Below are 20,936 nucleotides of genomic sequence, written 5' to 3' on the forward strand. Positions count from 1 at the left end.
AGAGGGCTCTTCCGCTTCTTTGGAACTATTTAAATACACTTTCCAAAGCTGCTTTGCAATGTTAGGTGTAGATAACCTACACTCCCAAAATACATGTGATAGCTCCACAAAGAAGATGCGACTTTACCTTTTCAAATACAACTGGATTCTGTTTTATTACCTATTTACTGACAAGAGTTTCTACTTGTGTTTCTTTCCTGTCTCATGTTTCCTGTTGGACAAGCCATGGTCTTCGGAAGTGGCTGCTTCATTTTAGTTCAACTTGGCATCAAGAATGGAGAAGTGATCTTGGCTTTCCCTCATAGCATCCCCATAAAACGGCTACTCCTGAAAACACTATGCGTTGAATTCCTTCTCATTAACTGAACCAGAATAGTCCCTCACTCTATCACGTATTCCCTGTTATATATAGGTCAGCCAGAGCAAACAGATAAATTTCAGGCCTACTTTATTCCCAAAACCAAGATTCTATTACCCAGTTGAAGACTAATCTGGTAGTCATGACATGAAATTTGCACTTGTGAAACAGTTTAATATATTCATATAAACTAAGTAATATGCAGTTAYTACCCAAGTAAAATGCCAGCCTCCTACTGTGTATATGTGTTTTGCAAGATACAAAACCTTTAAAGTCTTTGAAAAAGTTTAACACCTAGTGAAAAGGATTCGTTAATGCAGCTTTAAAATGAATTTAAAAACTAACTGTACCAGCTAAAACAGTACCGTATGCACTGGAGTACCCATATCTAAGTTCAAAGTTTAAGGGTATGATCATGACAAATGTTGAAAACGTACACACGTATAACTGTGTTGAAACAATAATAACGCCTAAAGTAAACTTATGCTTCCTTTCTTACTTTCCTCCCTTTAAAAAAGACTCAATCAACTTAAGAGAACACTGAAGGAAACAAAGAATAAATATCTTAAACTATTAACTGAACTCCTTTAAGTATTACAAACTTAAAGAATTCCGTCACGAGTTGTCAATCTCTGTGTTCATGTTCTCTCAACTAGTTCTGCTTAACATTTTCTGATCTGTTCACACAAAATCATGCAAGTATTAAAGTGCTTACAACTCATCACAGATCACTCTACCTCTATTTCAAAGCAGAGGTTGTGCTCTGTAACAGCAACATTCAAAATCTCTCTTGAGTAATTCATAACAGAATGCAGTATTGCAGAGATGCTTTCAGAATTATCTGGATATTTTAGCAAACCTCCAAGTATAATAATGATAGTAACTTATCTAGCCTAATCTGTTCTTCTAATATAACTCAGTCAGCAAAACAGTCTACCTTTGTGCTCACTGTATTTCACAAGAAAGGTCTGCTAGGGTAGATATTTTTGCAAGGCTCTGGGCAGAATTTTTTTCATGGTTCCATTCATCTATTATTTTTATAAACATCTCATAAAGTTTAAGAAGTACAAAGAGCAAAAATGGCACCCACACAACTTCAGGGAACATTAGCAGATATTCTAGTTTGCATTGCACACTGGCTGACTCTTGTGCAATAATTTTCAACTCCATATACATGGTGAAGGGATTGCAATGAAAACCACCATAAGCCACCTACCCAAAGCTGCTCTAGTACACAGTCCCGTGGCAGAATGCTATAATCTGATAGAGTTTTAAAGCAACCCACAAGGCATGTTAAATTCAGTGAAGTCTGTACGTGGCAGAAACTTGACTGTGGAAGCCAAAAGCTGCACAAGGTCTTTGGAGGTCACATCCCTGCTGCATTTAGTGAGGAGGGCTGAGCCTAACAACAAATCTTGGTCTCTTGAGTCCGTTCATAGAACAGTTTCATTGTCACATAATACAACTCTTCTGATCCCCTCTACAAGGGACTGCTTATGACTGGGCAGCTCTTGGAACACAGAAGCCTCAAAAAAATCAACAGGACTTTTCCTTTGGTAAGAAAGAGAGAGGAAATGGCACTATCAGATTTTGATCTTTTTAGCACTGTTGCTCTATGAACTGTATGAGTGAAATACTTATCCTTAGGGTCGGTTTGTGCTTATGTCACACTCTACCAGTGATAACACTAGTGCAGATGGCATACACTTCCTTTTAGCACAATGCTGCTTTAGAAGTCTAACTCCAGAGCTGCACAAGAACAGAACAAAGTTGAATTTTCCTGCAAAAGATGCATTCCTAAAATACATAGTCCTAATTCCTATTCAAATAATTCAGAGAGTCTGCATGTAGACAGGAAAACCTCTCTTGTTTTCTAGTCTTTCCATCTTTGTACATTGCAGTAGTATCACTGTCACCTCTGAAAATAAAATTGCAGCTAGATACACAYGTTAAAGAATCCACACCAGTGTTTTTCACTGCATAAAACATTTTGTTAGTGAGGAGCTAATTTACTTGTTTAAAAACAACTTTTAACTTTGGCCTGCAGTAGCACTGATGTATCCACTTAAGTATAAAGCCTGAAACATACTTCTTGATCATGAATTCTGCCACTGAAAAGAAAAAAAAATCCTCAAGTCATGTTTGTTTGCCTGTACCTGATGTGAGAGCACAGCAATTTATACTGAGGAAGTATGAATTTCAATTTTCTAATTGATTCCTTCTGTAGAAAGCTCTCATGACAGTGAATTAGGCTGGTGACATGGACTCCCCTTACATTTGCTGTCACTTCATGCACATCCAACTATGGAGCAATAGATCTTTCTACAAAAGCCATCTGTTGCTAACCACTAGACAATGTACAGGAATGCATGAACAGAGAATATGATAACTCTTAAAATGCACAGTTTAAGGTGAACTCAGGCCTGACAACATTTTTTTCCAAAGCTGAAGTGTTCATTTCACCTGTGAGCAAACTTCAGGGCAATTAAGACATTAAGCTATAGCTTGTTGTCAGACACCACTATTTAGTGACAAGAGTCCTCAGTGTGGCAAATAATCTGTGCATGGGAAAGAAACTTCTACTATCAGTAAAAGCACAGCTGCTGTTTTATTGAAGGGTGAAAGAAATAGTTCCGGCTCATGAATTGAGATAAGGCCTTATGACACCTAGATGTGTGGGAAAACAATTATTTTTTTCTGTAAAATAGGAGGAATCACAAAACAAACATTGAGCTAGAAATAAATCATTTATTTTAAAACATTACAGGTTAATAAATAGATTAGTTATCAGAAAACTTAATAAATAGCCTTTTATAATTTACACAAGGCAAATACAACATGCCTATAACTATTTTCTTAAAAAGCAAAGAGAATAAGCTAGACTTGTAAGCCATTAATAAATCTATATATACATTATTTGAAAGCTAGTAAAATAAACCATTTTCATGTAATATGTAGTTACTATATTGCAATAGCATTGAAGCAACCAAACCTATCACACTGTGTATTTTTTGCCATCCACTCTTCCCCTACATCTCACTAGTTTTTTTGTTTGTTTGTTTTTTTACATACCAGCAAAAAAAGCTCCACAGTTGAAAAAGTAACTCAAAAATATCCCTTGTGTGTAAAATTTCGCACAACTGTCTGAAAAATAAACCCCCAAACCCCCAAAATGCTTATTTGCAGCTCTTTAAAAAGATTTCCTAATACGTAACCTTGTAATCACTCGATTTCAACACTACTGTCTGAAAGACTTGGGTGCTAGTAATGATAACTTGACATCATTGGTGCTAAAATGGTACTCTCTGAATTTCTGCATCACTTAAGCCCACATTCTATAGCACCAATGAGTTACTACAAAGACTTGATCTCTAACAAAAAAAAAACAGATAATAGCTAAACAAATTGATTTAACAGTAAAACTTCAGCAAGTCCAGAAGTTACATGATCTCAAAACAACTAAGGAAGATCTGTAGAATCCTTAGTGTTTTATATTTATAAAACAAGAAGGTGAGAAGGGTATATTGTGCAAACAAAGCCCCATTTTAAGCATCCTATATTTAGTTACATCAAATCCTTTTTCTTAAAAAAAAAAAGGAAAATTAAATCTCCCCGATTTAACTGTTTCAATGAATAAAATCCAGTGTTTTCATTTTTCAGTGCTAGTTACTTCATAAAAATACATACGTTCAATATAAATCAAAATTATTGGAAGGAAGCCTCACTTGTCAAACTGTTGTATGGTTGACTATGTTGACTGGTTCTTATTCATGTTAGTTTCAGCTCACTAATAAATAGGCTCTACGTACACATACAGTATCCTGAAAGGCTAATTCAGCAGATACCTTCTTCAGGTATTTTGTTTTTTTACATAAGCATGTAAAGCATAATTTTTTTTTGTTGTTTTTTTGGTATCACAAAGGTTTCTATTCTCCTAGTGAACATTTGAGGGATTTTCATATTTAACATCTAATAAAGATCAGGACTGACACATGTAAATCCTCCATATACTGAAGGGATAATGATCAAAGAGCTATCTTCAAGTGAGTAACAACATCATGTAAGTAAATATGGCTGATAAGCAGAATAGAAGCCAGAGTAAATCTCTTTCATATGGATTTAAATTAAATTTAAATGCATCTCACTGTAATCAGTCCACTTTTGTACATGTGTAGCCTCTGGTCACTTCTACTTTGGAATCCGCACTTAAGTCATCTGGCTCATAGCTATCCATGTGAGTAACGTGAAAGTATGTGAAAAGGGCAGACCCACAATTGAGACCAAAGCTCAGGAGACAACTATGCACATTTGCTCCCTGAGATGATGGAACTCAGATGTCTTACTCAAATGTCTAGGAGGAGAGAAAGAGAGAAAAGCTGAAAATTCAACAGTGCCTCCTTTTCAATCAGAAAAGCAATGGTAAAAGACTAAAAAAGGTAGGGGACACAGAGCAAGTAGGGTATGGGGTAGAGGGAGAAAGAATCATGCCAATAGTAACAACATGAAATGTTAATACATTTCTAAAGTTAGAACTGGACCAGACCCAGGTACAGCAGAACTTAAAAGAAAGCTGTTATATACTGAACAAAGAGTAGCAAAAATAAAGTTTTTTTCATTATTTATCATTCACAATGTAAAAGGCTGCAGATATAAACAAGGTGCAAGGCCACTATAATTGCTTTCACCTTATGTGCTGGCTTTTGACATCTGTATCAAACAAGGGTTACTAAGTATTTCTAGAAAGCTTATCAGGCATGAGGAGCAGCTGAGGAGGGGAAAAGAACAAACTGCAGACATTTATCAGCTCTAAGAATGGTCAGAGGACCAAAGAACACAGCTGCTACTTTTTTCTTACTCTGCACAGTGAGTGCTTATCAAGTGAASTTGTTTATGTGGTACAGAAAATGGCAGGGTTATAGCAGGGCAGTCAAGTTGTTTTCAGTATATTTAATAATAATTTGCATATGTACCTAAAATACCAGGATAGGCACTTTCTAAATAAATAGGAAGAAACTTTAGAACAAAACAGACAAAGAGATATGGCCAAAGAAGGACTAAGAGGAGACTGCTGTCATTTTCACTTTAGCCCAAAGATAGATTTTCATGGAAGTCTTCAGAGAGTAAGGGCTAGTACAAAATGAACACACAACTCATGAACTCTGAATTTGAATTTTGAAAAGATGACTTGATTACTTCAACAAACAGCTAATACTAGTTTTAAAAGTAAATCACTACAGGTCTCATAACTTATTTAGGATTCAGTTTCAATCAGAAAAGGGAACTAGAATGACAAAGCATAATTGTGCATTGATAACCAAGTTACCATCTTTCAATCAATAATGAACAAAGTTTATTTTTATCCAGACTTTATAATCCAATTCCCTCACCTACAATACTGAAACTTTCAAGAAACCATGTACAGTACTTAGGAATCCACAAAGATGGCTTTTTATGTGCTAATGCTTTTTTTTTTTTAATCTCACCAAGATACCCAGTTTCTTTGCTGGCCTATAACAATGTGTTTCTGTCAATTCAGAGTAAGAGTCACTTCAGTTGTAAAAGTAACATAGGAGGGTTCTTCTGCTCTCTTCAAAATACCAATTCTTTAGGGTTCACCAGTCATGTTTATTGCTACAATCAGAAGGGCTTATAACATTTCGTTTAAATGAAAATGGAGGCTGAGTTGTAAGGAAACGTTACTTATGATCAAAAAACATCACTGAAGTGAATAGTTATTACTCTCCATTAATTAAAGTTTGCTTTACTGTTAACCATCCACAAAACTAAATCTGTGCTTTCTTGTTAAGTGTCATAGACTTCTCAAAACAGTCTTGCAATATTTTTTTTGTTTGTTTGTTTGAAGAGACATTCTGAACCAGAGATGTTGAGTTCCACTGTATGCTATTTTTGCACTTAAAATGAAAAATATAATCATTACTTTTCAAGTCTTGTGACTGATTTCTTTTGTTAATATACCAGTATTCTCCAAATGGTCTAAACTGATCAGTTCAGAATCATTCCAGTGTCAAAGTACTATTGCTGAACTCACTCAGGTCTGTAAGTTACTGTATCTGAATGCTTATACAGAAACTCAGCTCTCTAAATGCCTAAATAGTTCAGTTTTTAATCTCCTTTTTCCAGGTTACAAGAGAGATCTGGCCATCTTTCCTTTTTCTGAGCTACCAAGAAATCTCATGCTATTCTATTTTTTTGTTGTTGTTGCTGCTTCCTAACTAAACACAGTTGCCTATACTGCCACTTAACTAGGATATGCTGGACTGCTTTAAACAGACCTCTTGCAGATTACCTCTTCTCATTATGACTATGGATATTTCAGAAGCTGTCAAGACATCTGAAGATTTCAACTCAGATTTGTAAAATTTTCCAAAAATATGTAGCTCCTTCTGGCTGCTCTACATGTTTAGAATTTGAATACAGTCAAATATTACATACAATCAAAGTGAATTATTAAACAAGTATAGACCATCTGAAACAAATACATTCACATTTATGCAGTATTTTTGGATTACAAAGGCACTGAAATAGTTCTGAGCTGCTTACAAATAAGCCACCTCATAGACAAAATTCTGTGCATTGTTTCCACATCTTTCACAGCCTTTCTGTCTGTTCCCAGTTAAAAACTCAAGATGAATGCAGTATGTCTTAATGCATATAAGTTACAAAGAAAAATGCATACCGGTAATCTGGACACTACCATCTGCTGATAAATAATTAGTGAAAGATTTTAAGGGTCCACTGCTCTCTATAAAGAATTTAATTTAAAAATCCCCAGTGTCTTCACTCCATGTCAGACCAAATTGCAGAGACAGCTACTATAAAAGGACAAATCCGCAGTCAGAGTTGAATCAACACTTGTCTCAGAATTCACAGCCTGGAYGGTGAACACATTGCTATATTAAGAAGATTAACAAATTGTTCCATTCACTCCCCCCTCCCCCCCCAAATTTTAAGGGTATACATCACTCATGAAAGGTGTCAGATTGAGTGCATTAGAAACTGATGTTCCCACTCCACAGAAAGCTTACCTCAAAAGCAGCCATAATATACACAACACAAGCCTATTAGAATACCCCTGAACCTTTTTTGTGATGAATTGCTTTTTTACAGTGAGAAAATACATCGGTCTCTATGCTGACTCAATCCTTAGCCTTCCAACTGAGGCCATCAGCAATAATACTAATTACTGCCATTTATTATGTTAATTTGGGGTGAATGGACAACTGTCCCTTTGAAACTGGATGGAAGCCTCCAAATCATTTCCTGTAGGCCACCAAATTGTCAGAGGGTAACAAATACCAATCTGAATCATAACTGAAGCAGTGACCTAGAAATAAAAGGCTCTGTCATTCCCTGAGCCACCCAGTTTCCCTAAAAATTTTTTTAATCTGTCTTCATGTTAGGTTTATTTAAATCCCCAATACTGAAGTTGAATTCCTTGAAGACTTGTATAAGAACAATTCCGATAGATACGGTGGTGAATCCACAAGCCATTCCCAAGAAATCTACCACTCCCACATTACTCCATTCCCTGAAAAGGATGGCTGAAGCCAACAAGACTAAAGTGGTAAACACAACATAGTAGATGGCACCAAACACAGAGGAGTCAAAACACTCCAGTGCCTTATTGATGTACCTGAACTGAATGATAATGCTACATCCTAATACTGCCAGAAGTACCAGACAGAGATACAGAGCCCTTTGACTTGATGGGTTATTGTGAAAGATATCTTGAGCAGCCAGCCCAATGCCTTTTGTGCTGGGCACAGTGAAACTGCCCAATAGAGAGCAAATACTGATGTAAACCATGATATTAGTAGGTCCATGAGCTGGAGCTATCCAGAAGATAAGCAGGAGAAGCATTAGCAGTACTATGCAGAGATAACCCACGAAAACTGGAAAACAAAAAGAAAACAAGGTAATAGCAAGAAAAGAACTTCCAGTTTGGGATCTACACTGGAGACTTTAGCAGGCAAATCATGTCTTTCCAATGGAACATCAGGTATATACCACGACTAAGTTTTGATATCGAACACACACTCAAATCAGAGTTTTTAATGTTTTAGTGGGCACCTGTGACTCATGACATTCTCACGTGCTTTGTGCAAAACAAACCCATCGCATAGTAAGATACAGTTGCACATTTGAACTGGATTTAAGATGGCTTCTTTTTTTTTTATCTTCTTTTCCATTAGGGTTATACTCATTAAAATCCCCTGTGACGAACGGCAGTAATAATGCCTCATTTGTAACCAGCTCAGCAAAGCACTGTGTGTGAATTTAGCAAAGTACTTAAATGTAGTTAAATCGCATTAGAGTCAATGATAAGAGCAGGGAGAGTTGGAAGAACGGGGAGGCTGTATCATTTACATTATTGTATCAGCATGCAAATTAGACCGGTGAGAAATATTTCACACTTTCAGTTTTGAAGAAATGTATTTCCTGTTCATGTTGGCTGGAGTGAAACTGTAAATTTAGACTAGGGTGTTTGTTTTCATTTCCTTGCAAATTTTTGCTTTGTCTTCTTCTTCCTCCCTGCCCTTCCCCCTAGTTTTGGGTAACTAATGCGGCTTGAGTTTCTCCCACTTAAAGCAATAAATGGAAGTAGCACCAGTTGTCACTTCAGCTCTTATGAAAGAAAATAAAAGTGGGTTTGAAATGTATTAAGCACAAGTATATCCCATCCAGCAGCTAATGGGGTTTTACTTCCATGTCTGCCCAACACTCTATGAGACAGGCATTTCAGGACATGTCTAGATAGTGCATTTCTGCACACCTTTAGTATGCAAAGAAATCTATTTGGAACATAACTGGTATCTAGTATAAATTTATAAACAAAAAACAAATGCGGAATTAAAGAACAAAAGACAACTTTTTTTTGTTGTTTTTCTAAAAAAACTTGAGATCCTAGAGTTACAGCTTTCATTCTGTAGGTAACAAGAAACACTTTTTTATAATTTTAGAAAAATGACAAGTTCAAATGGCCACTGTTCTTAGTTTGCTGTGAAGGAGAATGTTCTTAAAGTTTAGTAGTTTAAAATAGTYTAACGCCTGAACTACTCTGTTAAAAAATCTTGATTTATTTCCTGGGCACATGTATCAATAAACTGAGGCATTCTAAGCAGAGCAAGCCATACTGGTTTGTCCCTGTCACATCATGTTTTCTTCAGAAGTTGGTTTAACTATCTCTTGGAAGCAGTACATCTCCTCCTCACGTGTGTTCTTGATCAATCTCACAAAATCATTATGAGTTAATGAAAGAATGAAGTACCTGGATTTGTAAGCTTCTCTTCAAGTTCAGCCTGAGTTGTTACACTCTCTGACTTCGGGGAATGGATGATGAGAACGACAGACCCAGCGCAGCTCAGCAGACATCCCAGCTTGCCGAGAATGTTGAGTTTTTCTTTCAGTAAGTAGGAAGCTAAAATGGACCTTTAACAAAGAGGAGGAAAATTAGAAGTTTGAATACAATCTCTTAATACTGCTCTGCCCGTTATTTGCCACATGAATTTCCTTCTGTTAAAGAAATATTATCAAACATTAGTGAATCTTCAAAAAGCCTTCAAACTGCATTTCAGCTTCAGGTTAGGGAAGATTCTTCCAATCTCCATCTTATTCAACCCATGATGTTTCATCCGGGGGAGGGGAGGAAACAGGCATCAGGCACCCCACATAGTGCAGATACCTACCTGTTACAGTTTGGTGAGAGATCACCAAACTCCATTTGTAGGTACCATGTAGTCATGAGATAAAATTGACCTTTGATTATAAAGATTAAAAGGCTCAGCACAGACAYGTAACTGGCCAAAATACACAAATTATATGGCCTTGCATAATAACAGGTGGTAAGTAGAGCACCACCAGCGTGATCTGTAGCGTATGAAACTACAGACAGACATGAAGCCCACCCACAGCAGTCTGTATTCAAAAGTAAATGACCAGTATGGTCAGATACATAACCCAGCAAGYAGGCAAAAGAAAAATCTTAAGGCAATACACAGCACTTTTAAATAAGTGTACTTTTTTGCTGCAGTGGTATATTAAACTCCTCTTAGGAACATTCCTTTTATTTGCCTTTTTTTTTCTTTTTTTAAACACACGAACATCACATTACAGAAGCTGTGGRCATGCATTGGCAGGGGGCTCTCTCACTTTGGAAAACTGAGTCAAATTAAATTAAACTAAATTAAATTCAAAGTCAAACAACACATGGGGGTTGTGGACAGCAGGGGCCAGAAAGAATATGAAATGAAACATGGACTAAACCTACATGGTAAGGGAACTGTAAATAAGAGAATAAGCTAAAGAGTCCAGAATAATCGAAGTGAAGAAAAAAAAGTTGTTTCATCTGTTCCAGATCATAGTGATAGTTAAAACAGAAAAATCAAGAACCCCTTTTTCCTCTGTCCTCTGACACAACATGATACTTTGCTGGGAAAAATAGGAATAGATGACATTATAACATTTCAATGACACTCATAAATCTGACATCTTCTAAGTGGAAGTCCAGTAATCACTGAGTCTATTTGACACTCTAAGCATTAACAGCATTCAAATAAAAACAAGTAAAGTAAACTCTTACCCAAATGGAACGCCAAGAGCTCCTAGGGGAGTCACTAACACAGTAGGAACTGCAGTGTAGGCCAAGAAATTTCCTATTTGACCAAGAGCCACTGTCAAGAGAACCAGAAACAGGCCTTTGAATCCCTTTGTAAGGGGAAGTAATGAGAACTTACCCAATATTGTCTGGGAAAGAYGGACCCAACTGGAAAACAGACGTTACAGCTTTGCTAAGCTCTGTTAATTTTGCACGTGCACAAAATGGCTGGAATTTTAAAAATTTAATGAATTTAATGAATTTTAAATTCATTTAAAATACATTTTAAATTTATTTTTAAATATAGAATTTATATTTGCCAAGAAGATCCAAGAGGGCACGATCAATAATCTTACTCATGGCTTCTCTTAGTTAACTATGAATAAGACTACAAATTAGAAAAACTCATGTATCGCACTCAAATATCTTTATATGTGCAGTGCTAAAATTATATAACCCATGATTTCAGCTTTAGAATGTACATACACATAACAACACTTCTGGGTATAGTTCTAACAGCAGTGTTACCTTTTGGGAGGAATACAGGGACATTACTAGAGGAAAGGAATCGAATAATGAAATACTAAGCACATGCAGGAAAGCTCTTCAATATACAGTCAAGCACATCAAATTTTCACAGCACTATGTAACATCAAGGGTAATCCCTAACCAGTGTAACAAGAACTAATCTATGTCAAATCACAATAAYGGCCTATCTTATTTTTTCCAATAAAAGCAATTTCCAAAGTTTACCACACTATTGCACATCACAGCTGTGATAAACAGTTCATGTGTTCAAGTTTTCAGTTAAAAAATAACAATAATAATAATAAAAAGCTGGTTTTGCAAGTGCTGGCAAGTTTATAAGTCAACATGATGCTTGCATAGTTACAGAGTCTGTGGTGACCAGCAAGAACCTGGAGACTGAACATAAAATACATGCAGCTCAAATACCAAGTGCCATTATTAGCATTTAAAATATTTCAAGAATCCAAGCTGCCTTTATTCTCAGGCTGGTATTACCCTCCACTGTCAAATATTGTTATCATCATACTATTCTTTATCTCTGCAAGGCACTGTGCAAACCCTAATTTAACAAATTAACTCACATAATCAGTAAAGTTGAAGATGTGTGTAACCTGAAAGAAACCCAAAGGAGACAGACAAACTTATTAATATTATGCCATCCTCTACAGTTTTATTATACTAATTCAGTTCACCCAGGCTTTCACTATGTGCAGGAGTGAGCCACAGAAATAAACCCATGAACAGCATTTCTAAAGCACAACATTCAGTGATAGTCTCCTGAATAGTTTCTGTCCCTGAGAATAACTCTACTATCAGCCTTAGTTTTGTTTTTCAGCAGACACACACAGCACCGTGCCTCAAAGATAATGCCATCCAAAGGCACCAGCAAGTAGCTTGCATGGAAGACACAGCACACCTGGCACTGTGTTTCTGCACACTCTGTACATTTCTAAGTTATTCTGACAAAAGTTTGCTTTTTCGTATTTCTSGTGCCTTAACTTTCTGTTTAAAGAACCCTAACAGATGGCACCAACTTAGATACATAAACAACTTATTATAAGCTAGTTGAATTTACCCAAAATTCTCAGTATCACCATGGAATAACAGTAGAACCTTTGCTGCCAGCCAGTCTCCTGTGGATAGAAATTCCTCTCCAGATAGGTCAACGTTGTAGTCAAAACAGGATTTAGTTCTTGAAGGCACACCAAACTTTAAGCTTGCTAAACGAGTAGCAGTATCTCAGAAATTATTACAGCACAAGACTTGACACACACTGATATGTCTACGTTAGCAAAGGGACCAGCAGGGGCAGATCTGTAGAGCAAAAGAATCTGCCCTATGCGTTTCAGRGGGTTTATTTCAGACTAACTTCAGCCTGGTCCCACAGACTGGAAGTCMATTTACAGCTGATCTGTATCAGGCATATTCCTAGAATGCATCTTCCAGCCTAGTTTCAGCTGAAAGAAATCCAGCTCAAATGCTCCAATATTGACCCAAAATGTGAACCAAAGCCCAGCAAGTGGAAACAAACAGGAGATTTGCTTCACAAGTCCGTTCCCAGCCTCAGACAAAATGCCAACATAGATGCATCCACTATAAAAGCTGTCACAAATGCCACAGCTATGCTACTATCAAAATCTGCACTGAAACTAATTAATTGCTCAATTAATTAGTTTAATGCTGACTGAAGTACCTGTACACATGGTGCAACCACTCGTTTGACTGCAGTACAAAAAAGTCCCTTAGCAGAATCTGGAGCCCTTCCTTTGAAGTCTTCAGTAATCCAGTGGATCCCAAGGCCACAAAACCGTTAGGAAGTGTTATTCTGAGCCAGCATGCCTACACACAAATACTTGTTCACTATCTGAGCAAATCTTGTGAAAACAAGCTGATAGAGTTTATGCTGATTCCATTAGTCATCCTAACTCCAAATTCTGTACTTTACAAAATTACCATCAGCTACCGTCATTTCTCCGAGGTTACTAGGGATACTGCTAAATCTCCAAAATGTCACCTTTCTCACAGTTGCCTACCTGGCTGTTGCTACCGCTGTTTGTCACAGGATTGCAATTCTGAATYTACAGCATCCTTAGGGAATTCTTACCTTGGTTCCTCTGTAAACTTTCTGAGGCTTTGTTTTGGAATACCTGCACCTAGCTGCTGGACAAACGCCAACTGATACCATTCCCTTCAGCAATTTTAGCTTCATTCAATACATTCAGCCCTTTTAAACAGGAAACCTTTTTCTCTGACTCACCAAGATTGACTCCTGTAATAAAAATTCTTTTATTCCTTCTGTTCAGAAATTCAAAATGGAGGCCTCACAGGGGATAAGCAACAGTGATTAAAGCATAGAGTTACTGCTACTTAGGCATGTAACGATCACGGCAGAGTAGGAAGCTGTCAAAGAACTACTCAAACTCAGTTTAAATTAGCTGAGGACTTTCCTCTGGAGCTCTGTTGGCTCTACTCTTGCTGTGGACTTTAACCTTCAAGGGATTTAACAGCTTCCACTCCTTGTGTGAGGCTTGAAGAGGGCAAAACCAGAGACCTACCTTGCTGCAAAAAGGCAAGCAGCACAACTGGATTCGTACTTTTGAGGAATGGCATTAAAACATTTACAAATAATTCAAAGACCACCGGATTGGCATCCAAAAGTGGGGTAATATTTTAAACTCATGGGGATAAAACTAGGGCAGAACTACAAAAAGAGAAAGCTAGGCACCCTGCATGTTCTGGACTCAAATCAGAGAGTGAACTTTGTGTGAGCACAGGTTACATAGGTCATAGCATTAGTCTAAAACTGTACCAATCTTATAATTAGTGGCACATATAAATCTCGTAGATTAAAAACAAAACTGAAACTATAGCTGCAAAGCTAGAAATCAAAGAAAATTTAAATTGAGGCCAGCTAAGTGCCTTCTGATCTAAAAAAATAACATATGCTCAATAAGACCTTTTGTGCAGAATTACAATTTCTTATTCAGCTTTGATTTTTATTAAAAACTGAGCACACCAGTGCAATCCAAAGATACAAAACCCAAGACTCCACAGTCAGAACACTCTGTGGGTGCCAAAAGCTGCAAGTATCAAATGGTTCTGAAAATCTGGAAAGATGTTTGTCTCTGGTTTATCTCAGCTCTTTGCCTCTTCAAACAGCAGCAGACATAATAGTCCAAGCGACAGTTTACTGAAGGTAGAAATGTATTTTGAGGGAAATGTATTTCATTAGAAGTCAGTGAAATATTCAAGATTAGAACTCAGATTTTCTGATGACCCATTTCATCATCAAACCACAGCTTTTCCCTTCAGGAGAAAAAAAAAAGAAAAAATGAAAAAGAAATCAAACCATGTAAAAATACTTACTTGCAATAGTGCCAGACCACCACACTATATCTGTTAAGTATGAAGTACCTGGAAGAGGAAGTATATATATATATTAGAAAAATATGTATTTGCATTACTGAAACTATGAAAAGGAATAATTTCAACAGTCTTGACTATTAAGGACCTCTTTTTAACACTTTTCTTTAAGGCAAAAGAGTGGGAAGAAAACAAGAGAGAGGATATAAGGTACTCAGATTTGGCCTAAATATCCAAGTTAGAGCTCCTTAAGGAACCTTATTAGTCAGAAGTCCTGACTATGCAACTCTAATGCTTAGATTACTTAGAGAGCCTCTGAAATGTCAGCAAATGCTTCTGAATGGGGCCATTTAACAGGTATATTAGAATCACTACTAAGAAAAATGGAAACCTATGGAAACACATAATTTGGATAAATTAGTTTGTTAATATACCCCCAATGAAATTATATGGGAGAGACATTTTTTGGCATGGAGCTTGGGGAGTACATTAGTGTGGATCAATCCTCCTGTACGTGAGCATTTGGAAATTGCTGTGATTGAAGCMTTCTCTGAATTACTGACATATTACTATGTTTCTAACAGATGGTTAAAAATTCTAGATTGTCCTTTAATGTCTGCTGAGTTCAAAATGGTTAGTTTCGTTGTAAATCAATTATTAAGAACTCTTGACTTGCAGTGCACCACGGAGTCTATGCATCTCATTTTGGAAGTTCTACTTTTGTGGAATAGCAAAGCTAGTAACTACTTGTTAAACTAAACCCTAGTCTTCAAAGAACTTGACTTTGGCATCACATTATCCTGTTGTTATGTCCTGCTTGTCCTTCTAGCATTCCTGTTCTGTATTTACTCGGGAAGATGCTCTCTCAAGACCTGCTGGAGTGGTAGGCAATATTTTACATAAATGGAGCWCTCTGAAATCCCCAGGAATTTTTTTTTWAAAAAATCTATAATTCAATAATCTATAACTCCAGAAACTTATAAAATATTAAGTGCTTGGAAATCACACTATATAACTGAAATGTGAGGAAAAATGACTAATGAAAATGGCCAGCTTTCGAGTGGGTGTAATCATCCTTTAGACTTTTGTTATTGCATATAAAACACTTTGCTGTGGGTAAAAATTATAGAAAATATTGACTCAAGTAAGGTAATTTTGCAAAATATTTGTCACCCACTGCTGTTTCTAACTAAGCAAGGATTACTAACTGCATTGATACTGTATTATTGATTCAGTGAAGAACAYAGAAAAGACTTGAAGTAGCTTGTTTTTAATTATACAACACCTATTGAAGCCAATGGAAAAAAAAGACATCATCTGACACTAATGATCTTAGGCTCTTAGTTCTCACTGYTGGACTTAAGGAAGAACTGCACTGCTTCAAAATATTATATAGACAGAAACCAGCATTATTTGTCTGGCTGTCTCCTAATTTACAGCTCCATTAATGAGCACAGCAATAGGAAACACTAGGAAGATGCTCCACAAGATACACAAATAATCTTCAGCAATACCTTTGAAGCAAGATGTTTTACAGTTATGACAGTCACCTACTGATGCTGAAAACACAGACGCGCAGCCCTTGCACATCCACTCAGCACACTACTGAAAGCTCTTTAAAAGTAATTAGACCCAACTCTAAGAATGGGAACTTGCTTTAACTACATTGTGGTGGCAGTATCATTCCTTCCTCTCTTRTTTTCTCAGTTTCACTTACAAAAAGATTTGCATTTATGATGCAAACTTGACCTCTATGTTAAGAATAAAAGCCAATTACAGCCATCTTGAAGGGAAAGGRGGACTAAGATTATGAAACGGTAGTTTGTCTGGAGCCCCTAGCTGTAACTGTAAGGTCATTGTGGAAAATGCAAAATAAACTTGTTAGGTCATGCTGTCAGCTGGTATTTCTCTGAACCCACCCTGAACATGCTCGATAGAGCAGGCACTGGAAATGCATTGCTGCTCCAACACCAGCCATCTCAAAAAAAAAAAAAGTGCAAAACAAAGCAACAACAACAAAGAACACCCCAGGAAATGCTTAACATGTTTCTGTCACTGCTTGTGCAGTGTTTTTCATAAGAGTTCCCAGACTGATGTACCCATGCTCACACATACACACATCCTACCACCACCAGCAAAACAAATGGTTATTCACAACCAACAGAAATACAATTAAAAGGCCGAATATAACCTGTGTGTTCACAGCTTTCCTCCAAAAGCAAGACATTAAAAACAAGTAAATAGATATACTGTGGTTTCTCTACACTCAAACTGTAAAGAAGCAATTAGTAAAATGATATCTATAGATGGCATGATTGTGGGAGTTCCAGCATCAGAATAAAATACAAAGATCTGAATATGCTATGAAATTACAACTTTTTTTTTTTGGGGGGGGGGTTAAACTGTATAGTACAGGAAGCTGCTGAATGTTCATTCTGGAAAACAACAATAAGGTAAGGCATTTCCAAGCAAACAAAAAAATACAGAGATTAGTGACTTCACGTTCTTGCTGTGCCTTTCTCTACAAAAGGCAACTGCCACATGATCCGCTCCAACTTTGTGGTGTACATCTGGGGAAGCACTGGCACGAGGAGTGGACAAGGTGTAAGGTATGCCTGTGCTCTTCAGGGAAAGAGACTATCTGAGCCAAAGACAGCGAGTAGGAAAGTGCAACGAGTCAATGAAAATATTTCAAGAGAAATATATATATTCATGCATACACACACGCATGTCTACCTATGCATGTGTGTATATATAGGTATGTATGCATGTGTATATATGTACTCCCTAACGGTGTGTTACAGAAGATCAGTGAGCAGGCCATAGGTTTGGATGCCGTGCCTGATGACTGTGCTTAATATCCCCCCGTCGCTCTCCGCTCGACGCCTCACCGTTAGCCTCGCCGTGCCTCACGCCCTGCTCCAGCCACCGACCTCTGCTGCGAAGCCCACTTACCGCGGCAGCGCGCCTGGCTCCCCCCGCGGCCCCCGCGCGGACCGGCGGCCGCCGCCGCAGCCTGCCCATCGGGAGGCGGCGGAGYTGCGCGGGGGGCAGCGCTGCCCCAGGGCGCGGAGGACACGCAGGGGCCGAGGGCGCCGGCGGCGATGCTCGCCCCGGCAGAGCCGCCGAGGCGGGCGGCAGCGCCAAGAGCAGTGGGGGAGCAAAGGGCGGCTGCGACGCCGGGGCCGCTGCAGCGCCGCGGGGAGCCGGGCCGGCCCGGCGCGGTGGGGCCCCTACCTCTCCCTCGGGCCCGCACGATCCCCTTCTTCTGCAGGACGAAGGTGGAGCCGTTCACTAGGCTGGACACCACGGCCACGCTCAAGCCCAGCGAGACGGCGGCGGGGCCGGGGCTCGGCTCTGCCCCGTCGCCCGCTGCCGCACCGACCGCCATCCGCATCGCCCCGCCGTCGCCGAGAGCAGCTGCTGGCGCCGCGGCTCCCCGGGCCCGGCGCACCCGGCAGCGGCTCTGCGCGGGGACCCGCCCGGCGCTGCGCCCCCGCTATGACGTCATAGTCGTTGCACCGCTCCCCCTTCCCCGCGCCGCTGTGACGTCACAGCGCTGGGAAGCCCTTCTCCGCGCGGGCCCCGCGCGGGGCGTCCCGCTGTGGGTCCCTGTCCCGGCGCACTGCGGCGGCCCGCGGGGTGCCCGCGGCGCGGCGAGCGGGGCAAGGCAGCGCCCGGCTACGCAGAGAGCTCGGCCGCCGCCGAGGGCCGCGCGCGCTACCTGCAGCTGTGGGTCCACCGCTGCTCCGGCTGGTCTGGTGGTAAATCCCAGAACCTGCGTTTATTTCCAGGAAAAACAAAAAATCCAGTAAACTYCCCCTCACACACACACCTTTCACTCTCCCCTCCTCACAGGGAAAGGCCCGTTTCTCCAAATCACAAGCCTCTCGGCGTCTCTCACTTGGCGTTCAGCAGCTTCCCCGTTCAGGTAGGGCACAACAGAAGTCATCGCCGCTGTCGTGGTGGAGGGATGGAGGTGTCCCTGGAGGCGATATCCCCGGACCTTAGGGGACGCCGACAGTGGTGAGGTTTGAACTTAGTCTCCCAGTACATAAGGGGTCTTTGCCGTGCTGAGCTGAAAGCAATCTTTCTTGGTAGGCAGAAATACTTGGTAGCACGTATTTCACTGCAGTTCTTACCATTCCTAGATTTTTTTTTTAAAAAATATCAATCTGTAAATGGATTACTGTGGCAATGTCTGCCCAAGGAAATTGGATAGGGTATGCTGGCTTGCTATAAATAAAAGTGGGKTTTTTTTTGTTATTCTTAACTATTGGGCATACTGACCAGCTTTACAGCATAAATTTTAGCATTCCCAGGAGATATGAATTTAGAGAACAGGTAAATTCTTGAAAATGCTTCTCTTGTCAGCATATTTCTCAGTTTTCTTGGACTCTGCTTGAGGCAGCTGTCTTAGGAATTCACAGGAAAGCTGGAGTATGTTTTTGGTTTAGGTTTAACAGCAAAAAGATGTAACACTAATTGCAGTATTGCTCATAATTTCACCTAGGTTGCAACATCAGTTCTCTCTGGTCTTCGCATAAATATTTAATACAATGGAAGAGTGGATTCATCCTTGTGAAATTTGCAAGATCTGCAAAATGAGAACGCATGAGGTGGAAGAACAGTTAGCCCTTTAAATTTTGCAAAACACTATACAAAGACAGAGGTGAAGATAAATACAGGCTAGTTATAAATATCAGTTTCTGGCTTATATACAGTCTACTAATGTATACAATAAAAATTATTATAAGAAATAAATTATGCTTGCATGGTTGGAGAATGATTTGCAACAAATTATCGAGATTTTGAATAAAACTCAGACCTAGCAATTCTTAAAATCTGTCTCTGACTTGATAGAAACAAGACAAAAACAGATATTAGGGATCTCAAGARAACAATTTATTTTCTCTCCAACTATGCTATTTTATCTCCAAATTTTAAAACTTACATGTGCCTTTTTAAAGTACTGATTTGGATAGGTAATTCTAAATATGCTGTAGTCAATTGACATTACACCTACAGTCTAAAAATTATTCATATTGTTGTTAAGGATTAGTGATAGACTAAAATAATAAGCATAGTGCTTATTAATATTAGACTTAGCAAATATCTTGAAAAAACAGAGGCTGATTTGACTAATGTCTTATCAGATCACTTAATTCATAAAAAATCTGTGATATCTAGACATTTTGAACCAAATGTTTGTTACCTTAAACCTAACAGTTGACCTTCCTTAAAGCATTACATACATTTGTGTATTAACTACTCACTTGTGATGTCCATCTAGTTTTCTGAGACTTTTTTTGTGGTGACAGAGTTATTCCTCCTGCCAAAGTCAGGTTAACGTGTTTGTAGTATTGCAAAACAATGTGTTTGGGTTAGTTTGACTCCTACATTGCCCTATTGCAATATTACGATGTTGCAATGGTCTGATGTCTCATGAACGCCCAAAAGGCATAGTAGGAACATGGCTTTTCCTCCACCAGACTCTCTTYCTCTCCATCGCTCTTATCTAATGCCAATCTAAAGTAATCAGTAAAATACTATTTTTTTTAATCAAATGATCTTTTTCCTAGAGTTCTTTTGGAGCAATAATACGGTATTCGTCATGCTTCTCTAACCATCAAAGTCAGCTCAGATGTGGTTCCCAACTTGTTGGCCACTGAGTGCTTAAATTATGCAACATGTGAGAATTAGTGTAAAAAGTGCACAGGCTGCTTTCCAGAAGTCACTAACTCTACTCTGCAACTCAATAGCAATACAGGTGTTCAGAATCAGTCAAGAGGTATGAGTTGTTTTAATAGATAGAGAAAGGATGAGAGGGGAAAGGATGAGTGATTGAGGTAGCTCTCTTGGAAGTGAGCAAGCAAAGTTGGTAGAGATTTGAGATTTTGGAGTTGAGGGAGTGGAGGGAATGATGGACCTTCTGCAGGTAAGAATAGATTTTTCCCTGATCTGAAGGAGTAGAAAAATGCTTGTGCATGATCTGAAGGAGCATATTGCTTTTTCTATAATGGCTTGGATTCCTCTGTTGTGTYTGTTTTCTGTATTTAAAATAAAAATTGT

The 20,936-nt window shown here is 38.8% G+C and overlaps 1 protein-coding gene across 1 annotated transcript; it reads right to left on the minus strand.

The window, feature by feature from the left end:
• Window positions 1-3,128: 3,128 nt before the first annotated feature.
• NIPA1 (NIPA magnesium transporter 1) lies at window positions 3,129-18,317 on the minus strand. The gene is made up of 5 exons (XM_085321480.1): window positions 18,102-18,317; window positions 14,868-14,915; window positions 10,959-11,049; window positions 9,648-9,808; window positions 3,129-8,271 (listed from the first exon to the last, which is right to left on the minus strand). The coding sequence occupies exons 1-5, from the start codon at window positions 18,259-18,261 to the stop codon at window positions 7,760-7,762; spliced, it is 972 nt and encodes a 323-aa protein (XP_085177606.1). The 5' UTR covers window positions 18,262-18,317; the 3' UTR covers window positions 3,129-7,759.
• Window positions 18,318-20,936: the final 2,619 nt, after the last annotated feature.

Source organism: Rhea americana, unplaced genomic scaffold (assembly GCF_003343005.1).
Source record: "Rhea americana isolate MKP2758 unplaced genomic scaffold, rheAme1 scaffold_7, whole genome shotgun sequence".
NCBI lineage: Eukaryota > Metazoa > Chordata > Aves > Rheiformes > Rheidae > Rhea > Rhea americana.

Bases quoted from the DNA above. Each gene is read 5' to 3' on its own strand.
- NIPA1 (XM_085321480.1), bottom strand. From the start codon at position 18,261: ATGCGGATGGCGGTCGGTGCGGCAGCGGGCGACGGGGCAGAGCCGAGC. The intron at 14,916-18,101 runs GTAGGGGCCCCA...TTCCTCTTCCAG, and splicing joins CGTGCGGGCCCGAGGGAGAG to GTACTTCATACTTAACAGAT. The intron at 9,809-10,958 runs GTAAGAGTTTAC...TCTTTGTTAAAG, and splicing joins GCTCTTGGCGTTCCATTTGG to GTCCATTTTAGCTTCCTACT.